A 23,301-nucleotide genomic window follows, 5' to 3' on the forward strand; every position below is an offset into this window, starting at 1 on the left:
AAGTGTCGTAATTTGATATAAAAAATACGGTAGTTGCAAAAAAGCTTAGTAAGGCGTACGCAAAAAGCCAGAGGAAGACGCAGATATGTTTCAATGTATCTCTTTGCTTCGAGCCCACAGAGCAGTCTGCTACCATAGCAACTGCCGAGGAGCGCTGCGCAGCGCCGCCTGCTTGTGCAGTAGATGTCACCCTTGGCAACGACCAATCAGAAGTTGATATCTCTCTGTACAACCGTAGCGAAGGTATTGCGCTCGGAAGGCGGCCGCTCCCCGCCAACGGGGGTCTCCCGTTGGTCGGGCGCGCCGCCACTCAAACGCTGCGTTTCCCGGATTGGTCCGAGGCGTTTGTTTCCAATATTATAAACATGTCCTCTGCTCGCCTGCCCCTGCGAGCACGGCTTGTCGGAGGCGACCATACTGTGGTGTAAGGAAGCGAGGGGCTGTGCAATTCATTATTAGTTTGAATCAGACATTATAAAACTCTGCCTTTTGTTTGTTTTATTGAGAATGTAACGGCATTTGAACACACGGGCACGCTTTGAAACGAGGCAGACGTAAAGCAGGGACTTAAACGCTCTTGATTTGATGTTCTCCTCTCATCATTATCATCACCACCAGTATCATTAGTAGCTAACTGGCATTTTGTTTTCGGGGGCTCCGGCGAGAAGTGACAAGAATCCGAGACCCCTCCTCTGCAGGGCGGAGCGTGCATTTTGATGTCGATTTGTATCTTTTTTTCTGCTCTGACACGTCCGCACTGAGTGAATGGCATTGGCACGTTGTCAATCGCTCACTACTGCTGCCATCAAACAACATAAAGCACACACAGCCTGCGCGCTCGACTCATAAATTTCAGCCAGCAGATATTTTTGCGCATCGCTTTATTGCGCGTGATTAATTTTTTCGCCAGTTTTTCTATTTTCCCTTCTCGAACTGAGAAAACTTTTTATACGTTTTTATATTTTTCCTATAACCTTTATATTTTCGCTCGCCGGTGCTGATGATTTAATTTATTTCGCTGGACTTCTTTTATTTTCTTCCGTTTCGTTTTTGGAAAGAGGCAACATTTTGCCACTTGCTCGCGCTCAATGAGTTTGTGCATTTATTTTAAATTACATCGTCATTAATTTTGCCTAATTGTTAGTTTCCATCAGAGACGTGGGATGTTTTGTTTGCAGCTGTTTGTAACGCTACGGATTTGTCCAAGTTTTCAAGAAGTGCACAAGAAGAAATTATCCTAAGAAGACAGCGAATAAGAATTCCAGACATCTGCAAAGGAGCCTCAACAATCACATCCAGCTCTTCAAAGAAAAAGACAAATTGGCATGAAGATTCCGACAGGATTGAACGGGCAAACACTGGCACCTGAACGCTGAAGTTTACTTAATAGACAAGAAAAATCATCGCCAATTTCTCTCCAATGGACATTATTTCAAGTGGATCAAAAACGATTTAAATATTTTCCATAAAGTGGTTCCTGGGACATCAATTCCACTATATTTCTTCCGAGAAAGCGATTTATTGTATTTGCTGCGTTGCTTCACGGTCAATATTTTTGTACATGCTACGGACCCGTTAAACGCCGCACATGAAATAATCAAGTTATTTTTTGCATGTGCATTATCCGACTTTATTTCACCAATCTCAGTGACTGAGCAGAAGCGCATTGATTGTGTTGCGGCGGACTATGGACGAGCAAGCCCGGATCATGCAGGCTCTCGGCGGTGTCAGCCTGGCTGGTCACTCGGTACAGGGAGGCATGGCTCTGCCGCCTCCACATGGACACGACGGAACCGATGGGGATGGAAGAAAACAAGACATCGGTGACATTCTGCATCAAATCATGACCATCACCGACCAAAGCCTGGACGAGGCGCAAGCAAAGTTGGTGCAATTTTTAACGGAAACGTTTTCATTGTTACTGTTTTGATGATAGTTCTCGATTTACGTTTCTTAGTCGTGGTTTAATGTGCTGTCATTTACCCATTCCAGTAGAGACCAGTTCAGTTAACTTTTAATCCGCACTGCCCTCCACTCATCTAAAAGCACTTGTCATAACAGATAATATTTACTGTAAACAACAAATGTAAACATAGTAAAACCATATGCGTGTCACCCCGTCACGTTCTGCATTTGGCAGTTTTCACAAATTGTGCTATCACAGATCTCTAAAGTTAATTTTCCAAATTCAGGGTAGAATACCACAAAACTTTTGCCTACACATGTGTATTGTAATATATAAAGTGGAGCTCTGACCTTCACATTGACAATAACACACAGGTAAACTAGTGAACACGTGTGGGCATCTCATTAAAAGTTTCAACATCACACGTTTTACTCCTGAACTAAAGAGGCCTTCTACGGCCCTTCGTGTGTAATGCTTGAATCTCATTCTACAATTAAAAGAAATAGTATATTTTATGTAGCTTCTTTTTAATTTGCTGTGTAACATTGACCACAACGTCAGAAACCACGGCCACAATCGTTAGCCTACTAAATCGCGTCAGTATAAAGTAATGCATTTTCTGAAAAAAATCAAAATAAGTACTGGATGTCTGCAAAAGTTTTAATGGGACAGAATTATGAGTTTAAAGTGACTATATATCAATCTCGTCTCTTGCTCCCAAATGGTACAGGAAACATGGACTCAACTGTCACAGAATGAAGCCTGCCCTCTTCAGTGTCCTCTGCGAGATCAAAGAGAAAACAGGTAAGATGATGCAAAGGCAAAATTACGCAAATACATCTCGTGAAGGAAAAAGCAACAGTACAATGCCACTAATCCTTTAGACACCGCCATCTTTACTGGTGCGTTTTATTTTGGTCGTCTGCGGGATCCGGTTGTGCTGAGCCAAATTACACATCTCGTTTCTGATTCTCAGATGTGAAAATGGAGAGTCATAATTGCATTTGCCTGCATAAAACTTCGAAACAGACTAGAATAATAAGCAATTTCCCCTCTGCGTTGCATCTCGTCCGTTGCACCGTGAGGCTGAACTGAGTGCCTTCTACTGGGTGCACGCACGAGAAAGGCACCCTGGCAGTGTACCCTTGTTTACAGCGCGCTATTCTCACCCCGTCCGTTTATCTTTCGAGACTCACAGTTGGCGAATTGTTAAAAATTAGGCATCATCTGGATATTGTGTATTTGACATTGGGGGTTGCAGTGCACGGTGTTAATGCTGTAGATCTCGCTTGTTTTAATTATAATGTCTTCGAGTGAGCGCTTACGCCTGTTTAGAAACGCGGTTCGGAGAGCGGTCCAATTCCTGCGCTCCTCTGCCTAATTATGCGAGCAATTTACTGGATCTTTATTGGCAGTTTCGGCGGATCTGTAGTTAATTATGGCTCCATTTTATTATGAAAGGCACCAATATTGTGAAGGTTACATTGTTCACACGCGCGTTCAGACACGCGCGGCAGGTTGGTGTAAATTGTGTTAAGACGGACTTGTTATGAGCAGAAGCGGTCGATGTGCCATTTATTATTGATACGAGACAATTGATTTAGTTTGACGCGAGACTCTGGAAAGGGATTTCAAAACGCACAGTTTCGGTGACCACTATCACAGCCCGAGATCTTCAAGTATGCATATTATTTACATTTATATTTTAGTTTTTAAGTAGGCCAGCAACAAGCATTCATTTTACTAGCCAGTTTATTTATATTTATGTTTTATTCTTATATTTGTGATAGAAAGTCAAAGGACATTTTTGGTGCATATGCATTTATAATTTCAGAGGGATGTGTGAGAACACGTGCATGTGTGTGTATCTGTCTCAAAATGTGTGTGTATATATGAGGAAATAAGCTGTGTCCTGTCCCACCAAACAGAAATATTTCTGTCCTCACTTTTCTGACACACTGAAGCAATGAAGTCCAATGACAGAAACAGCACGTGCGTTACCAAGGCTATACCGCCTGCCCCAATGACACGGAGCATTAGCATATGTCACTGTCTCCCAAAAGATAGTTTTTTCAGCGCCCCGTTGAAACACGGGATAGCTTAGAGGATGTAATTTAATGTGCAGTTTTTCCTCGATTTTCCGCGGCTGGTTTTATTAAAGCGACGGTTAACACACGGGGGTGATATGGCGAGGATGAGCGCAAAGGCGCGCGCGTTCTGTATCCATGCAGGTATAAAGAGAGAATGACCACATAACCTGATATGCAGGACCCAGAGAGCCACTTAGATAAAGGGCTTTTACCAGGAGTGTACAGTGTGTATTTTGGAATAATGCAGAAGGAGAATAGCAGACCGAAATCCTTAAGGTGAGCCCAAAACACATAGCTGTCGCATTTAATTCGACCAAAAAAAGATGTTTGTGGTTTTGCCTTTTCTTAAAACAAACAACAGCAGTACATCCGTACTGATGCTCTTATTGTTTGTTTTAAGAAATGACATCATGGGAAGTTAAAATAAATATGTTCAACAGTGCTCGTTGGTTAAAGGTTCAATTATTTTTATTACACCTTCTCACATGTACAGTAATTTATTTAATATAAATAGAAACTATTACTCCGTATTTAGAAATAGGTTTTGTGCTTGTTTTGTAAGATTTTAATTGTTGATCGTTTTACATATTAGAGCCTATAGCAATAGTCAAAGTTGGAATATCAGTTCATGTGTTTATTCTATAGTCTCATTGTGGTGGCAGGCAGAACAGTGCTTTTCCAGATTTGTGGCCTTTGTGTGGCTTTTAAACAGTAGTGACTAGAGGAAGATCATAAAACTTAATGAACTTCTCGGCCGTTGGAGGTCTCGACTGCGGGAGGGCAAGGCCCTGCTCCATCGCCTGGTCTCCTTGAGCAGTTCTTTATGTCTGTCCAGAATTAATTTTTTACATGTTGTAATTGTAAATTATCTGACGAGGCTGTGATGTGTTTAAAGAATTTATGTGGATGAAGTATGAAGGAGAAATAGAGAACATTTATGTGTGGTGTTCTTGCATAATATTATAATAAATTTCATTTCACTTTTATATTAATATTAAATAATGTCAGTGCACGCAATGATATTTTTTTTATCTCAGAGCGTTTTTAGTATAAGTGGAAATGGGTGCCTACAGTATGTGTCTGTGTGTGTGTGCGTGTTTCTGTACACAAATACATTCCTTAATATTTTTCATTTAAACAATGCTCCTTAATTGTCAGATATAAAATACTGCCCGCAAAATATATTTTTATTCATAGGAAACTTTTATTCCCTTTCTTCTTGCCATGCATGTGAATTGTAATTATTTTAAACCCACATGCATCTGTTGACTGGGTTTCCATGTGCACCTATCATGTTTCGTTTAATACAGCTATGTCCCTTATTACATTATAGCTCTAATTAAATATGCATAAAGAGTAGAGTCCCTAAGTATGCTAATTATTTAAATGAGCTTGTTTACTAGCTCACTTGCTGTAATCTCGGGTAATCCCTCTGATGCTGCCTGTTTGAATGCTTTCTTTTTTCCTTCTTAACGCATCCGGACTAATTTCCTAACAAGCTTCTCTCTGCTAATTTGTTTCTTAACTCACAATTGAACTCTCAAGCATTATAGTTTCTGCTTTCTTAGTTTGTGCATATAAATTGCTTTTCATTATTTTCTGCTCTGTATGATCGTGCACTAGGATCATTTCAGAGGATGCAAAAACTAGGAGTATGAGAGGTTTGTGTTGTTTTTCAAAGAGACAATTGACTACCGATAGCACCATTCCAATCTACCTGCTGTAGTGTGAAGATATTTCTAAAGCCGATGTTTGAGTCGTCAGTACGAGACTTTTCTCTCTCTCCACGGCCCTGTTGAAGGACATTGTCTCATCAGTCTGATAAGAAAGACTTCCTCTGATAAGCATTCTGCTACTGCTGCTCCTTGTGTTTTTTCTGTGAGGTTTTTAAAACATGCCACACACATACCTAGTGAGCATCAAGCATCAGAGTAGTATGCACATTTTGCTTATCGTGCTCAACAGATGTGGTTCTTCAGAAATGAGAAGTTGAGGGCCCGTTGTCAGCGTCGAGACCGTTAACGTGAGGTAATCTGTCCTGCGAGAGGCTTTGCGTGTAAGAGACGGACAGAGGAAATTTGTGAAAATGGAAAACTACAGCACGCAGTGGATATAATTCCTGGAAGTTAGCGGACGCGACGCACTCATTCGGCGAATTGTTTCGCATGGCATACAAGTTCTGACAATTTATGATTGGTGTGGACAACAGTCAATGTGTTACATTTGCCCATTGGATTGTGTTTATTATATTCTCAATAACATAACAGAAGTTACATCATAACCGGCTTGCTAACATCACAGCTCCTTTTTGAACATTTACTGGGTATCAACTACCATCTTTGCATGGTTTACGATTAATACTTTTCATAGTTGAACCGTGTGTGAGCGTGTGATATTGTACAGTTTGCGTAAAGCTTACCATGCAGTCATCGCTAAATTGATCTCTCTTTATACAATAAGGGAAAAAACTAACAACTGCCAGGGCTGATGTATGAAAAAGTTCCTATCAGAGAGATTTCTCTGCCTTTTATTTGTGAATCGCAGCAGAGCTTTGAAAAGATGAAACATTCATTGTTGCTTTTGGATGTGATGCAAAGGGGGCTTGAAGGCGAAAAAGGGTAAATCAAACATGAAGTGTTTGTACTGTGACTATGTAAACAGTGTGAAGGAAAAGCTGTATATGTACATCTGTTTGTGTGGAGAGCGGAGAGAGATGATGTGTGTGTGACTGTTGCACGAAGTGTGTGTGTCACGTCGGTATGTAATAGGTTTATGAGTGTGTACCCTGCGTGTTTGCCTTGACTATAGAACATCACACGCTTCTCTCTGCATAATCATCATGTCACCATCACTGGAGGGGTGAGAATGTTGGAGTTACACATTTGCACCAAGAGAAGGATCAGGAGAGATGTGTGGAGCGCCTCTGGATCTCACTTATCACTCATTCTGAAGGTTGTGAAAGACAACTGCTATATTGACAAATGAACATGCTGAGATAATTGTCAGATTAACCGCAGATTACCGCAAATTCAAAGTCTTGTCGGGGACGGTAGGTTTGATATGTTTTCCTGGGGGCCCTGGGGCACTGCGGAGAATTGGCATGAAAAAATGTCTTTCTGTTTTTCCCAAAAAAGAGTGGCTGGGTGAGATGATGTGGGAGGGAGAAAAAGGGTGGGTGGAAAGGAGGGAGATACATACATGGCGGATAAATGGATAGAAGCGTTGTGCAATGCAAAGCCGTCTGTAGTGTTGGGGAGCCTTCTTGGCACTCCACTAACTGCGACTGGAGGCCCTGAGTAGATTTCCCCTTTGCTAATGCCCTAGAAGTATTAATTCACTTTGATATGCTAATTAGAGGGCATTATGCAAGAAATGAGATTAAGTGGCAGCGTGAAGTCATTTGCCTGTCAGTAAATTGAGTGTTTTTAGCAGGAGGGGTTTGTTTTTTCCTTCCACTTTCTCTTGCTTTTGCATTTAAATGAATCAAATGAAGGGAATGTGGCAGAATGCTTGAAAATCACTTTTTTGTTAGCAGATGCTGTATTTTTGCTTTCTCAGTGTCTTTCGGTTTCCGTCGCTCTCTCGCTTTCCTCCAGGTATCTGTTTTTTTCTCAGGACTCTCAAACTTGTTTGCCTTAATGGCTGAATCTATAACTTTTTCTTGCATTAGTTTTAATACCATCATCTTTATACGTATGTGTGCGTATTTAACGCCTATAAATGACGGCATCAATTTATTTGTTGGCATTAGGGGTATCACAGCATACCAATACTGGCAATAACCGTGATATTAAAAGCCAAGATTATCGCTATTGTGGTAATCGCAGACATACCGTGATATCGGAAACTATTCAGTATCCGTTCAAAATTGCTTTAAGAGTGGTTAAAAAGTCTCTAGCGCTGCATCAATGGACTTGTATTATGAGAGTGATTTGTTGACCAAATAACAGATAAAACACAAAATAGACAAAATTAAAGAATAATTTCACTGATGGCATCGCTTATTTCTTTTTGAAAAACATTAAATAAATATACATTTGTTTGGCCACTATAATCGAATAAAATTCTATATTGTGAAAGTTCTAGTTGGCATATTTTATTTATTTGATTTAAGTTACTTTCTGTGCCGCTTTTGATCTCGGCCAAAGATGTCCCGAATCTCAACGTGCGGAGAATAAACTTGTCCAGTTTGTTTTGCGAGGGAACACAGAAGTGCAGCGGCGAATTGAGGAAGACCTCTGCTGGGATCGGCTGTGTGCTAATCAGTCAGCGTGCTTGCGCGCGCGGGGGGGCCTGCGCTCGGGTTGTTTGCTTTCTCGCCGCCGGTAGAGAGCAGGGCTGCCGGCAGCAGTGGCAGATGCGGCGAGGAATAACAAAGGTGAAAGATTACCTCCATATGGCATTTCTGACCAGGAAAGAGAGAATGGGGGGGTTAGGTGCACTACGGAGCAACACTCCGTTCTGAAGTGAGGTTTAATCAATACAGAGAGATTACAGAAAACTATTACAGGACCAAAATCATAGGCTCTTCTTTCTCTCTCGCTCGGTTTCTCTCTTCTCTTGTTTGCGGGCTCTGCAGCCACTGCCTGCCTATTGACTTGTTGTTTTTCTGACCTTTGACTCATCAAGTTCAGAAACGGGAGGTCTGGAGGAGAGACTGCAGGAAGCCGGCAGTGTGGCCCCCGCTGTGCTGCTCCCCTCACACACATACACACTGTGGTGGTTATTTTTCAGTTAAGGGATGTGTGTTGTTATTTTCTGCGTGTTCGGCGAGCCCCTTCTTTGTGCACTCTGAACCGGCTGAATTAATTTGTAGCCACCGTCGTAATTAACCACATGCGAGGCTGGCTAAAAGTATTACCTTGAAAAAATGGAATGCGAGGATTTCAAGAGTAAGCGTTTCTTAAGCCCTCGGGGACCATTCATTTTGAGGCGCCCCAACAAAGCGGTAATGAGCCAACTAAATCTACCTTGAAGTTAATTTGACATCTGCTGGGTTATTGTTGTTATTACTTGTATTATAATCGTTATGTTTTTGGGTATTTATTTTCGATCGTTTTTTGCATAGTTTAGTAATATCAACATTACGTCGAAGTGAATATCGTCGATATGATCATTATGTTAAGCTAAACGCCCCGGCTCATTATTAAACGCCATAATTACAGGTTTATTAATTAATGAGAGAACATAGTCATTAATTGTTTGCTAATTATAAAATAACAATGGAGCACTTAACCATGAAACTATGAAAAATCGACTGCCGCTCGTGATCAATATTAGTGGAGGTGCGAAGCTGTGCCTCTCAGTCTCCTTATGACATCATCACGAGTGCGGTCGTTGCGTTCCAAAGTAAATATAAGCGAGCGTCGCCTTCCTCTCTCACCTTAAGTTACAATAGCACAGCCTCTTTTTTTTCCCAAAATGCCTGAGTAAATGTATGCAGCCTGCAATAGAGATCCATTCAGCAGTGGAGACAATTGACTTTGGGTTGTTTTTTTGTTCCCGTCTGCCCCAGCGATGCGTCTGCAGTGACAAGATAGAGCAAGGCAGAATGGCTTTTGCTCAGCGGGGCGTCTGGACGCCTGAATGCCGTGGCCTCTCTCTCTCTCTTTCACTCTTTATCTCGCTTTCTTTCTCTCATCCTTTACTCGACCTGGTGTTTGAAATCGAGGAAGGTTGGCTGCTATCTTGGCCTTTCATGGTGTTGTCGAACCCTTTCAGTCAGCAGAAGGTGTGCATGAAAAATAAAGAGCGGATGAAGGAATTAGGAAAAGAAAGAGGTTGAGAATGTACGTCAGGCTTGAAAGAGAAAATCGATGAATGCAAACCATTACAAGCACAGAGTATTTGTCTTTTGAGATGAATTGATCCTACTTTGCACCTTTTGCTTAGTGCTGTATTTTTGATTTTGAGGATTATCTTGTTCTTGTGTTACGAACACATAGCGTGTATGCACAAATGCAGAGAAATACATTCACTTCGATATGATTTCTTGACCTGTTCTTCATAACATTTTTGTTTCCATTTTCTATGAGACATTAGTTATGCAAATAAGCTTTTATGGCAACTGCCATAATAATTAGCGTCTTGCGAATTATTGCTGATTTATTATGAAATTCTCTCCTTGCGCATGCGAGTAGAAATTTAGCAGGGGTGCTAAGACAGTCAATGATGCTTTTGGAGAAAGCTTAGCCTTTTTTATTGAGAGAGACGATAGAGAGGACAAAACAATTGAAGATGGAATGAAAATAGACACTGCACAGATTTGAACCAGGGCATCCCACGTGAGCACCCGTATTCATTGTGCCCAGAGCACGAGGTGACTGCTAGACCACAGCTCCGACAGGTTTCTATTTTTTTGGTGAGTTTCAGGTGAATATGTGATTGGTCGTCTACATCACCTGAACCTCCTCTGGGTTCAATAAAAAGGAAAGTGTTGTGATAGAAAGTGTGACACAGGGAAGAGTTTTAATAAGCCACTGCAGTGTTTCTCTGTATGTGGTCTTTTCTGTATGAGAGGAAATGTCCACCTCCCCTGTATCTGTATGGCTATTAGCCACATTGTCTTTTATTTGCTTGTCTTCTTCATAAATTGCCTCTTGAATCCCCAACACTCTCACACACACGCACGCACGCACGCACGCACACACACACACACACACACACACGATAATACACACGGCCAGCCTCTTCTCCAGTCTAACATATCTAACATGAGCGTGTGTTTCATTTAATTATCTCTGACTTCAGATTGCAGCTCTAACATGTCTGTGAGGAATCTGACATTAAGTAGTTGATGAAGATCAGACCAAGATCTGGCCAATCAGAGCAGGGTTTCTACAAATTCATTGTTTTAATATTGGTTAAGAAATGAAAAACGTATGGAGAATTGTTTACCCCCTGTGACACTCTTGATTCCTGACCATTGACATGCGCGCACGCACGCACACACAGTAATGTTCCTCAGACATGGCGACTGACGCAAACCACTGATGAATCTCACATCACCTTTGAATTGTCAGCTATCCTTTGCCTTTTAACTAAATTGTGCTCTGTATTGAAACATTAAATTTTCATTTAGAGAAAAAAAGTAAATGTTCCCACCCGGCGCTGCTGTTTTAATATTTTACATCTCCCCTCGCCCTGTCATCTGTATATGAAATAAGTGCAATTTGTGATGCGTTGCCATCAATAATTTTGTCACCAGGGCGTAAAAGCCATGAAACAAACGTCCACCCACAGCAGCGTTTGTCGCATACGGAGCAAGGCGTGATGTGATGAGCTATGCTAACATTGGACAAACGTTCTCGGTATGTTATTTGTGTAACTCAATTCGAACGCCGCTGCCTAACACGGGCCCCATTTGTTATTGACAAGATGTGCACGGGCTGCCATGAGGTTTTATAAAAATATATGTTTTTGATATTGCAAGACATGGTGTTTATTGATATATTATTCGCAATGTTCTAGCTTTGGTTTGATATTTGTAGGATATTATTCTGAATCCAGTTATTCTAATGTAATCACTTTTACAGACTTGAAAGAACTTCTGACACGGTTATTTATTTTGCAGGTGATTATGCAATATAAGTACATTACTCACAACTATTATAGTTGTGTCTCTACCCAAGTAAATGTTCCTTTCTTGGGTCAAAACTCTGGCTGCCCAGTACGGTACAGTTACCCACCAGATGTACCTGTATCACTGTCACAATGCTTATTAGCACAAAGAGGTTCAGGTGGGAGGGGTGGGGAGGAGAGTGGTCCTCTCATTGTAATGACATCGCTATTTATAGATCTCCATTTCATTAGCCTTCTCTGTTTCAGTGGAGAGATTTCCTCAAGGGGCAGAAGATACAAGTCCATATACTTCCTTGTGCAGCGTACATGCGTGTGTTGCTTTTCTGGGGCACAAGTTGCCAACTGTATTTGTAAGACTTACAAATATGTGAATGGATAGAGATAAATGTATTGTTCTCTTAACTTATAGGGTCACGCCTATTATGCGTTCTTCGGCTAAATCGGTTTTATTTCTTTTGTGTTTGCTGAAATAAAAAAGTTCTGTCTTTATAATATATATTTTTATAATTTTGTATGAATATTTTAATAGCAATTCACCAGCAATTGTTCACACAATATTGCCCAATGAAATTTTAAGAGCTCACGCCAGTTGTGTGCTGAAAACCAAATGTTTCCTTTAATGGTAAAATCAGAGTTTTATTTTTTAGCCTAAAGCAGCATTATAGGGTGTTATTCTCCCCCGGCGCTGCTCCGTCTCCCCTCTGCCCATCTGCATTCCTCAAATGAAGCCCACGTGCCATTGTTCCTTCAGCCTTTCATACGTTACAATGATATATGGAAAGTAGAAATGGGAAAAAGACTGCAATGCAATGAAATTTTAATCAGCGTCTTCTGCTGCTTTAACAAGGCAAATAATTCTTATTGGTCGCCATATAATTCTTATATTTAATTCATAGCAAAGCTGGTGTTATTCTGCAGCGGTTTGACAAGCCTCGTTTCGCCTGCTGATGATTGCCGACAAAAAAAACTATAAGCAGACGTAAATGTCCAAAAGCCGGCGGGCAACGTCCTCAAGAATGGTTTTTAAAAAATCAACTACTAGGCGTTCTTTGGATTTAATCGCTGCAGGGGTTATATATCGATTGATTTGCACTTATTTATTTAACATCAAGAATCCGGCCAGATGCCATTGCTCACTTTGACCGCTGTGTTTTAATTTAACGTTCACGTTTAGTGCCCCTTTTACCATTAAACACACTGAATAATTGACACTCGCATACTTGACAGGAAGCTTTAAACCCCATTGGGGAGTTAAATGTGTTTTTTGTGTTTTAGCTCTCATGCCGAGTGAAGATTTAATTTCTGAATGTTTTATGAGATTCACATTACTGTATAATGCTGTTCCATCTTTACATCCGATGGTTTGTGCAATCTAAAAAAGCATCAACCAAATATAGCCTGCCTCTCTTATTCTCTGTCTCTTCACCCTAAGCCCTTGAAGTTCATTTTTGTAAGCTGAAGCAACGGAAAGATGGCGTAGGGCCAGTCAAAGCTAGGTGCTGTCTCATGTTTCAGTGAGAGGGGGCAGATCCTGTTCTGGGCTCATGGTGAAATGGCTTAATTGGTGTCAGAGCCCCTGGGATAGTCTCTCTCGTTCTCTCTATCTTTCTCTTTCACTCTATGTTTCTTTCTTTTCGGTTTCCCTTTCTATCGGTGTGCTCCAAAAAAAGCAAATCCACAGTCTCACCTCTCCTCTCTACTCTCATTTAATTTCCATCCTCTCGTTTAACTCCTCTCCTTATTGAAACCTGGCCAGTGTGTTACGTGAACGAGGAGCGTGCAGCACCATAACAATACTTGCTGATGTTTGGTATGACAGAAATGAATATGTACTCAGCTCCTGGGAAAGCGGTGATTAATGACAGCGAGTAGAGAAACATGGTCCTTTCCTTCTGCTGCACTTTGATGGGGATTGAAAAGCAGAAACGAAAAGGGTCGGGCTTTTATTCTCTCTTGGAATGCGTAGGTCACTCGCGGGTACATTATTATTGTTTTTTCTCTTCAGTTCTGCTCCCTGGCATTCTCTCTGCATATATTTTATTTTCCGTTCTCACCTCTCTGCTGTCGTTCTCAAGCGTTTCTGGTGGTTAAAGGTGCTCACGGATGGAAACCTCTGCCAGCTTAGATGTGATACTGTCTCAGTGAGGTGTTGACAGTTGTGGCTGACCTACGGTATATGGATTTTTTTAGAGGCTGATGCAGATAGAAGGAACTAGAACGAATATACAGAATTTTCAGTATACAGTGCTTAACAAATTTATTAGACCACCACCATGTAGTTCAACAAAGGGATAACCCAAACATTTTAATTTACCCTCGGGTTGTTCCAAACCTCGATACATTTCTTTGTTTTGCTGAACACAATGAAGGAATATATTTGGAAGAATGTCAGTACCCAAACCGATCTCATCCCCCATTGACCTTACATGGAGTAAATGGGAGATGAGATTAGATTGTGTTTGGTCACTGACATTCTTCCAAATATATTCCTTTGTGTTCAGCAAAACTTTGAAATTTGTGTAAATGATGACAAAATTTTCATTTTTGAGTGAACTTTCCCTATAGGTCTGTGCTGCCCTGAACTTTCCCTATAGGTCTGTGCTGCCCTAAACTAACAGTATTGTTGATAACCAAAATAGTTAATCCATTACATATATAATATATAAATAACAGTACAGCATTCCTATAAAAATCATTGACATGTAAACCACGACACACGGATGGAGGATTTGATGGAATCAGACTTTTGGAACACCATGTATTCATGCCTTCATATCGGTTAAGATAGTGAGGTTAATTACTGTCAAACAATTTTTCTTCCCTTACACTGGTTCTCTCTCTCTGGCAGCGGCTGGGTCCCAGGGACATCGCCTCAGTTACTTGTTAATTCATTTAATCAGGGTTCTTGGCACTCTGCTCTTCTCCTGGCTGGTGCAGTAATCTTATTTAGAGCGAGACGCAGAGGAAACCGCGTGTCCCCGACCCGAGACTTTTAGTCCTGTCAATACACACGCTGTTTCACGTAGCCCACTAGGGTTCTGACGTAGGCCGATCTGTGCTACACAGCGCCACGAATGCTATTCTGCACACTGTGATGTTTCAGAAAAGTTAACTGAATTGGCTTGGCTAAAATTGACTGACCGTGTGAAACAACCACTGAATCTTTTCTTTGGGCCGTACGGTACCTCAGAACATCGGCTCTTTGATTTACAACTCAAATATCTCCTCCTCTTTGAAACTATAACTAAATCCTCTTTTTGATCTCGGTTTCATCTCGCATCAAAGTCAGAAGAGGTCAACCTCTTCATCTCATGTGTCCTGGCCGTGATGACATGCATTTTTAACCAGCCGCTCAACTTTTGGTTCACCCCACCTGTATCAAACCGCATTTGTTTATGTTCATCTAGTTGCAGCAAAATTAAAGGGCCAGGTCTGCTGAGTTTTAGCACGTTCCGTGAGAGCGCGGAGTTGTGGAAATGTAAAGTGTAGGTTTAGACACCGGCCACTCTGCTGACAGCTAGATTTTTAGCTCACTTTTGCCTCTCAAATAAGCAGCAGCTCTGTCAGAATGATTGATAGCGATTTGTTTTACGTGGCACAGTTTGAGATTTTTTCACTCCCTTCACTGCCTTACAAGGATCGAGAGTTGAGAGTTTTAGAAGTGGAGCAATGAGCTTCCTGAAAGACGTACCATTGTTAACAGACAGACAAGCGGTGCGGAGGTTTTGTCGAGGTCCTATTGATTTCCCAGCGAATTTGTTCACGTCAGATATTGACGAAAAGTAGTTCGCCATTAAAAGTACTTGACAAGCTTTTTGTAAAGTGGCAAAGTCTATGTAATTTCTAACAAATATTTCCAACAAATATTTTTGTCTCACTACACTTGAATGAATATACATATTTATACATTTAATATGCAGTATATAAAGTGTGCATGGGTTGAAACAAGGCTCTGTTTTTTATTTAATGTTTAATGTGGTGAATGCTATTCCAACCCATGCAAATTATGATTACACACTGTGGACAGTTTCTCAGCTTCCTGCTCAAATGAGAGAGTTCTTTCGTATGTCAGCAAGGTTACAGATATCATTTTAGCATCCGTGCTTTTGCTAATTCTAATACACACCTTGAATATTTGCGGACAGTATTTAAGAAGCATTTTTAGTAGAGATATTGGTGCGAGCAATAGATGTGTGCGTACGCAGAGCACGGCCGCAGTCGAGCGGGTGCAGAGGGATGGTAGTGTTGCAGAGTTAATTTATTTAATGACTTAGACTCTGCCGTCTCCTGAGCCCTGATTATTCTTCCTGCCTGATGAGGACGAGAGATAGAGTGGAGGACACACACACATGCGCACACACATATTCACACGGAGTAATATGCTTCTTAAAATGTATTTCGAACAAACAAGCGTATCCAAAAATGTAAGGTGATTTGTTTTGCTATTTTGATTTAAAAAAACATTTTTTTTAATAAAAGTCGAATTTCCTTTTTTTTGTAATGCCATTTCCTTAATAACATCAAGCATTCAAGCTGCATGGACTCCTCAAGTATGTGAAATCTGATGATTCGTGTAATCCCAGCATGTTTTAAGAATGTGCCAAGAACGTCTTTGTGTGCTTTAATGGAAGATGAATCTACAAAGATGGATCATCCTATTCTTTTCTTCGCATGTTCTTTCTTAAACGTTTTGTTATTTATTTTATTTATGTTTAATTCAGACTTTTGTAAGTTATGTCTTGTGTTTTTCTGGACAAATGAGACCACTGCAGTCGAGGTTACTGATCTACTGACCACTTTGTCAGACTTTGATAATTGTTTATTCCCTCAATGTTCTCCCCCTAAAACTAAGCTGTGGGTGTAGTTCACCTCTCCTCTTGTCCGGCCAGGCACCGCTGATCAGCCCAGACTGCAGGGCACACAGCTAACACACAGGGGTCATAGTGGAATAGAAGCAGTGGCCCCTCGAGCTCAACCTGTACTTGGAATGAAGTAATGGAAACACAACGTGATAGCTCAGAGTATACAGATGAGAGATGGAGAGAAAGAGAAAGAGAGTCAATGTATAGAATTTCCATAAGCCATCATCAGCAATCCAGTGGAGGGTCACACAAATTTGAAATGATTTCTTCAGGCATTTGCTGTCAAGTGTTATTCAAATAGCACCCGGCTCATATTTGAATAACAGCCGACATTTTGAATTAATTAATCAGTCGAGATAGTCCAGGGCCTTTTCTCATTAGCGAACGGGTCAGGCCGGAGAAGATATATGCTCTGGTGATGATATACTTGTCTATAATCGTGATTTATGGAGATTTGCGATTGCACACAATTTGTCAGTGGTTCCGGGAGCATGCAAAAAATAAATAGATAACAAAACGGGACAGAGCATATTTCATTACCTGATGTTTGATTGATCTCGCAACGGTGAAAAGATCAGGTATGGGGAACTAATTCAGTGCCGAAACACACTGTAAAGATCACACTGTTTATTCACCCTTTGTTGCTGCAGGTCTTTTTTTATTTTGCCGTCTGCAATGTAGGGGTACACGTGACGATCAGTCTCAAACAAAATGTGCATTTTTTTGCTGTGTGCAATTGTGTCCCACAGCTGACTGTCCAGCGTTAAGAAAACCGCCACTTATTTCTCCCGTTTTCTTTAACTGAAAGAGAACTGACTCCAATGTTCACTAATGTTCACAACTCATACCATCTATTCACTCAGTAGCATCAATAGCTCAGTTTTGTGTATGGTGCGTAAATGTGTGTGTAGGTACTAGGTGGTATGTTCGATAAAAGTCCAGACAGCTTGCGGCTAAGGAGCTGTTCAGAATCTAGTATTACACAGACCTAGTTTGAGCAGAGCTTAGAGACTTGTTAATGTGCTTGTGGTTTCAGACGAATTAATCATTTCTCCGGCCAGTACTTATGCAGTGTGTGTGTATGTGTTCTTTGTCCATATGTGTATATACACAAGTAGTATGTATGTTTAGCAAACGAAAAGTGTTCTTGAAAATAAAGCATAGTTGTTGTTTCTGCGTGTGTGTGTAGAACAGGAGTTTGTGTTGTAACGGGCATGTCTGTCGAGCGAGCGCTGTGTGTGGAAGTGTTACGGTGTAATAGGAGAGTCGGTGTTCTAAACGCTTGAAACAGCTGCTAACTACATCTGACTGTGTGTTTTAACATTAACGCTGCCCTTACAGGACTTACACAGCTGCTGCCAACACAACACACAGTTTACACTCGTCTCCCATGTTTACTATTGTTCAATGTGGAAATATACCTCGCTTTTGCAGGTATAGGTGTTAAGTGCGAAAAGTTTATTTCCTTATTCAATTTTCTATAGTTTGTATTTTATTATAATTTTTTACACTATTCTTAAAAAGAAATTATACAAATTCTAACCACTTTAAAAGATGAATCTGTTCTTTTAAGATTTAATTGTTTTAACCTGGTGAAATGTGTCAACACTGCTGTACTTAAAACTAAAAGGATTGCATATATATATATATATATATATATATATATATATATGTCAGGTGTGAATTCTTCATTAAAACATGCTGAACTAACACCTCCGCTTTAAATGTATGCAGTTAGTGGATGAGAGTGACAGCAGCTGCATGTTATTGTATGTTTGCATGTGTGTGAACACGCGTAAGAACGGGGTAGACGTGTCATATTGGTGTGCAGCCTTCATATAATGCAGCACGGTGGTGACAAAACATTCAAATAAATTGCTGTCAGTAAGTGCAAACGCCGGCTTCGGTGATTTTTATCTGATGGGCAGAGAACTCGCTGACAGCCCATGGCAGGACACCTGTGACAGGGAGAGAGAAAGCGAGAGATGATAGAAATCAGAATCCGGCTGATCTGTTTCATGCTAGCACTCATCAGTGCTTGATGTAAGAAACGTTAGAAAAGAGGCATGCGTGTGGTGATATGCGCTCAGACACGCCCAGGAGAGGATATGACATCACGTATTTGCTGCTTGTCAACATGCTAGGAATGTCACTTTTGGCACTAGACAGCGGTTGTGAGTGTCTTTTTTTGTAAATGCAACTTTTTATTTATTCATTTAATTTTATTCTCCTTTTTTTTATAAATTTTTTACTTTTGACATTATTAAGACAACGACTGTAGATTAATTAAAACAAATTTGTATCACTTTTTAACTGTTTAATTTTGTTTCTTTTTATTACTATCCAACCATATTTTCCTATTTTTAACAGATGTCGTTTGTAAACTTGTACAGTCACTACAGTTATTTCTAAACATACCGGAATTCATTTATAGACAGGCCTTATCTAATCGAGTCTTTGTGAGAGATGCATATTTGATGGCTGGCTGCTCAATTCAAGCACGGCGCTTATTAAGAAATCTCATGTCATTCTGCCTTTACAGGGAAAAGAGAAACATTGTGTCGAACTCGTGACAACGGACCATCCTCCACGTGTCTGCCGTTCTCTGTAGCATTGTTATTTTTCTCGTATGCCGTCTTAATGAGAAATAGAGCCTCATTATGATTTTAAGGATGAGAGGGGAAAGCTTTTAATTAATGATATGTAAATGGTTCTGAATTGATTACGTTACAATATCAAGAGAGATGGGCAGAAGCTGTGGTGTAATATATTTTAATTAAGAATTAATTAAAAATGATGGCAATTTCAGAAATGCCTTACAGAAAATAGTGGAATTTACTTCCTGTCAGAAGTGAATTAGCCCCTGATTAAATGAATGCCTTGTATTTATAGTGCGGTTATTTTTAAGCCTCGCCAGGAAGAATTACACATTTTCTGTGATATAATTAGAGCTTGTGTCTCAGCGGTTCACCAATCGCCGAGATGATTCGAGGTCACGTGACTTCTGTAGATTCTCATAATCAAGCCAGTTCCCTAATTGACCTCAATTTAAAAAAAAAACGTATTTAACATGTTTCCATCCAGGAGAAAAGTCTAATGCGCTCTGCTTGATCTAAAACACACACAGGTGTTTTACGCTGTTAGGACTTATATTATACACTTCGATTATTTATATAAAACACATTTTAACTTAGTGTTTTGAGTCAAACATGAATTGGCCTTTTCCCTCCACTTATACTGAGATCATACTAAAGGTCCGATGGAAGGACATTTTAGAAAAATGTCACAGATAAAGTCAAGCACACACACAATATTGAAAGACACACTTCTTGTTGACACTCCAGGGTGAACGGAGAACACGGGAAGATCCTGATTAACCTTTAACCGCATAGATCCTTTGTTTAAAAAGAGACACTAGGGCAGAAGATGCAGTAAGTGTAGGAGGCAGCAGAGAGGCCTTTGTTCTTGCCGCTGTGCAAGCGCACGTTTCAGGGAAGATCTCCCCCACGATCAATGGATGCGCGGCAGGGCCGGGAGTAATCGGGGTGGGGGGCGGGGGTCCCTCGTGGTCGGGTTTGATTGGAGTGCCGAGTTTGGTGTTGAAAGGCAGAGGGGAACAGCCTGCAGGAATCAAATCCCGCAGGATCAGTTAGAGCTTCGCAACAAAAACACCTCCATATTCCACAATAAAACAAAGTGCCTCGCCTGAACGACGCATTAACCAACACAGTGAGAGATACACAGAGACACAGATTGTTCCTGAATTCATGTGAGTGTGTGTGAACAATTGTTGCTAAAGTGTTTCCATATAGCGCATATTTTTAGTGGATGGTGAGGAATATGAAGGCGGACAGCAAGTGTTATCTTTACTGTGAAGATCATTGGATGCTGTGGGCTCCATGTGTCTGGGGCCACTAGTGAAATGTTTTTGTATCTGTCTTTTCAATGCAAGCATTATTTAAAGGGACAGTTCATCACAAAAATACGTCACCGTTTACGTTCCCTCTCGTCATTTCAAACATGTATCATTTTCTTTCTGCAGAACACAAAAGAAGATATTTTGAAGAATGAACAATGACGTTACCCATTGATTTCTATTGTATGAAAACAAAACCAATGCAAGACTTTTCCTTACAGGAAAATTAAGTCATACAGGTTAATCGTAGGTTGAAATATTGAAATAAAAGATATTTGTTTCATAGTAAGGTCTCAAATTAGTTTGCATTGGATTAGTGACCTAAAAATAGTCAAAATAACATATTTGTTTCACATCATAACGCTTGTTTACTTTCTTCTTTATCATTCAACTTCCTTATGTTTTGTATTCTCAATTGTTACCTTGCTGAATAAGAAAGGAAAAAAGACGCTAAGAGAAAAGGACTAGTCTGAAGGAGGGGTCAACATGTAAACCAGGGTATCAGTTCTATTCCCTACAGAGCATCTCTCGCTCTCTCCCTCTCGCGGTTCACGTTCCTCTCTCTCGCCCACCCACCCATGACTGGTCGAGTCTCGCTCCTCTCTTCGACACCTGCAACCAGTTGCAATACATCACTGTCAGGTCTGCTTTCCCCACCCATCCGAACGCGTGTACGGGGAGAGTTGAGCGCTCCTGACACACTCTCTCCGGGGGGAGCGGTTATAGGTGAGGGTGCGTATGGATATGCCAGGTCCCCTCACCACCCTCCACTGCTCCCAAGCTCAAAATATCATTCAAATGGAAGGCTGAGGAGTTCTGTTTTTTAGCTACGGTGTGATCTGAATGCAGACGTGTATCTGCGAGAGCACACCGGCTGTGTCCAAGTGGTTCTTATTGGCCGAGTTGTTTAGGGCTCGTCGGTTGGGTTTATAATAGTCTTGTGCCGTAGTCAGGTATACATTGAAATGTTCCGGTTAAAATGAAGACCCACAAAAGTTTATATTTTGAAAAAGGAAACACTTTGAAGTGCTACTAAGTGTTATAGAGACGTGATCTGTAAGATATTTTATACCGACACCTCTGTGTCTCACTATAGCAGCCTGATAACATGTAAGGATGTTTTCCTACAATAACCTAGTCCGTCTTGCCTTCCAGAACCAGCCAATCAGATTGCAGCTTGACATTTTTAAGTGCATTATGCCAAAGGGGCCATCGATAGTCAGTGGCCATCTGAGGATTGGAAATTTAAGAGATAAAGATGCTAGTATTCAATATGAAGTTAAACAAAGCACTTTATATAGACTCTCTTACATTACTAGTTTGATGACGGTGCACTAACATTACACTGTGGAGCGAAAATAGTTGCGCATTTAAAAGTTCATTAAGCTTCGCCACACGAGTCTTGGGTGCGTGGACACCTACCTTGTTTCGCTTTTAGAGTAATTGTGCAGGTGCCTGTGGTCAGTGGCCACACCACTTGATGGGGTGCAGAACATGAGGATGTGAAATGTGTGTGTGTGTATCATGTATGGGGCAGAATTACTAGAGAGTGTGAAAGCAGTTACATCGTAATGGGGTCATTTGGGAGGCAATTGGCAAGGGTTAATGTACTATGGAGAGATGAGGTGATAAGGGACTGAAATTTGGGGCCGTATAATGTGTATAAATGGAGAAAGGCAGCCACGAACAGAAGTTAAGCACAAGGAGATGAGAAGTGTGGGTGGGGGGGTGATATCGAAGGTGGGAAATATTGAGAGATTCGTGACACAGTGGAAAAACTTGGAGGCCTACAAATAGACTTTGGTTTCTCGCTCGCTTTCTCGCTCAGTTTTCTTAGCACATTTTTGTAAAACAAGAGTCCTCCTGTCTTTCTCTCGATGACATCAGCTCAGTGGAGGAAGTGTTGTTTTACCGCGGGCCGCCTCGGACAAAGCGCCTCATTGTGCTGTGCCGTTCGTGAAATCATTTCCTGTATCATCAAGGAAAACACCAACATGAGAGTATGACAACATGAAATGTCACTTTGAAGGACTGCTTTGAAACTGAGCTCCAAGGGCCCTATGATACTTAATACTCGGCATGTGTTTAACATTAAGGCTCGGATAAACAACGCAATGGCCTGGTCTTGTCTTAACTTAAGTGGTAGAAAAAACATAATGGCACAGAAAATAGGTTTTGAGAGGACGGCTCTAACATCAGCTCAGAATTTCCCAGAGATGCAGGAAGGGGGGAAGTTTAATTGTAATTATTAGCATATTTTTTTAAAGCCATAAATGCATAATTTCCAGCTTCTTTTGTGCTGAAAATTTCATGTAAAATATGATATTACAAAGTGGGCTACAAAGTAAGCTAAGGTCATGTACGGAATATGCAGCCAATTGGAATATTTGCACATTTTGTAATCTGTAAAATGGGCCGTGGACCGAAACAGTTAATAACCTTAGTATTAGCTTCATTAGCCTAATTGCTGTTAGTAATCCTGTTTTGGGAGTTTGGGATGGGCGGGCATTAAGTGTGGTCTGGGAGCCAGGATATTAAAGGAGATTCATTCAAGGGTTGATCTGCAACGTTGTCCAACTTAAACTTTGATCAAAGCCGAACTTCCTCAGGGTCATCTGTGTGAAGTGTTAGTGTGCACTGGAGCGCAGGCTAAGAGAGGGGAATGTGTGTGGGAAGAGAAAAGAGAATACAGTTGAAGTGCCCGTGCTGGATCACTGACTAGCAATTGCCTTATCATCAGGTCTGGTCTTCAGTATCATACTGTACTTCCTCTTCACTTCTATCTGATCCAACTGCATACGGATTTATAGGGTGCATGTTGCAAGTCGACATGACAAAATGAAGTTGAATATGAAAAGATGTGATAAAGATGCGTAAATTAGGCATGTGACTATTATGGACATTATTATTTTTAATCTAATTTTAGGTGGTATTGAAGTGTTGCAC

The 23,301-nt window shown here is 40.8% G+C and overlaps 1 protein-coding gene across 5 annotated transcripts in view; it reads left to right on the forward strand.

Moving 5' to 3' along the window:
- The first annotated feature begins 390 nt into the window (after positions 1-390).
- pbx3b (pre-B-cell leukemia homeobox 3b) overlaps positions 391-23,301 on the forward strand; it is a 73,138-nt gene continuing 50,227 nt past the window's right edge. For 2 of the 5 annotated variants that reach the window (XM_079467991.1, XM_079467988.1), the window contains exons 1-2: positions 1,542-1,884; positions 2,637-2,710. In XM_079467991.1, coding sequence (XP_079324117.1) covers positions 1,688-1,884; positions 2,637-2,710 — 271 coding nt within the window. In that variant the 5' untranslated portion in view covers positions 1,542-1,687. Of the gene's footprint in view, positions 1,885-2,636; positions 2,711-23,301 lie in introns of all 5 variants that reach the window. The other 3 variants (XM_079467987.1, XM_079467989.1, XM_079467990.1) reach the window with 3 other exon arrangements.

Source organism: Barbatula barbatula (genome assembly GCF_947034865.1).
Source record: "Barbatula barbatula genome assembly, chromosome: 11".
Lineage (NCBI taxonomy): Eukaryota > Metazoa > Chordata > Actinopteri > Cypriniformes > Nemacheilidae > Barbatula > Barbatula barbatula.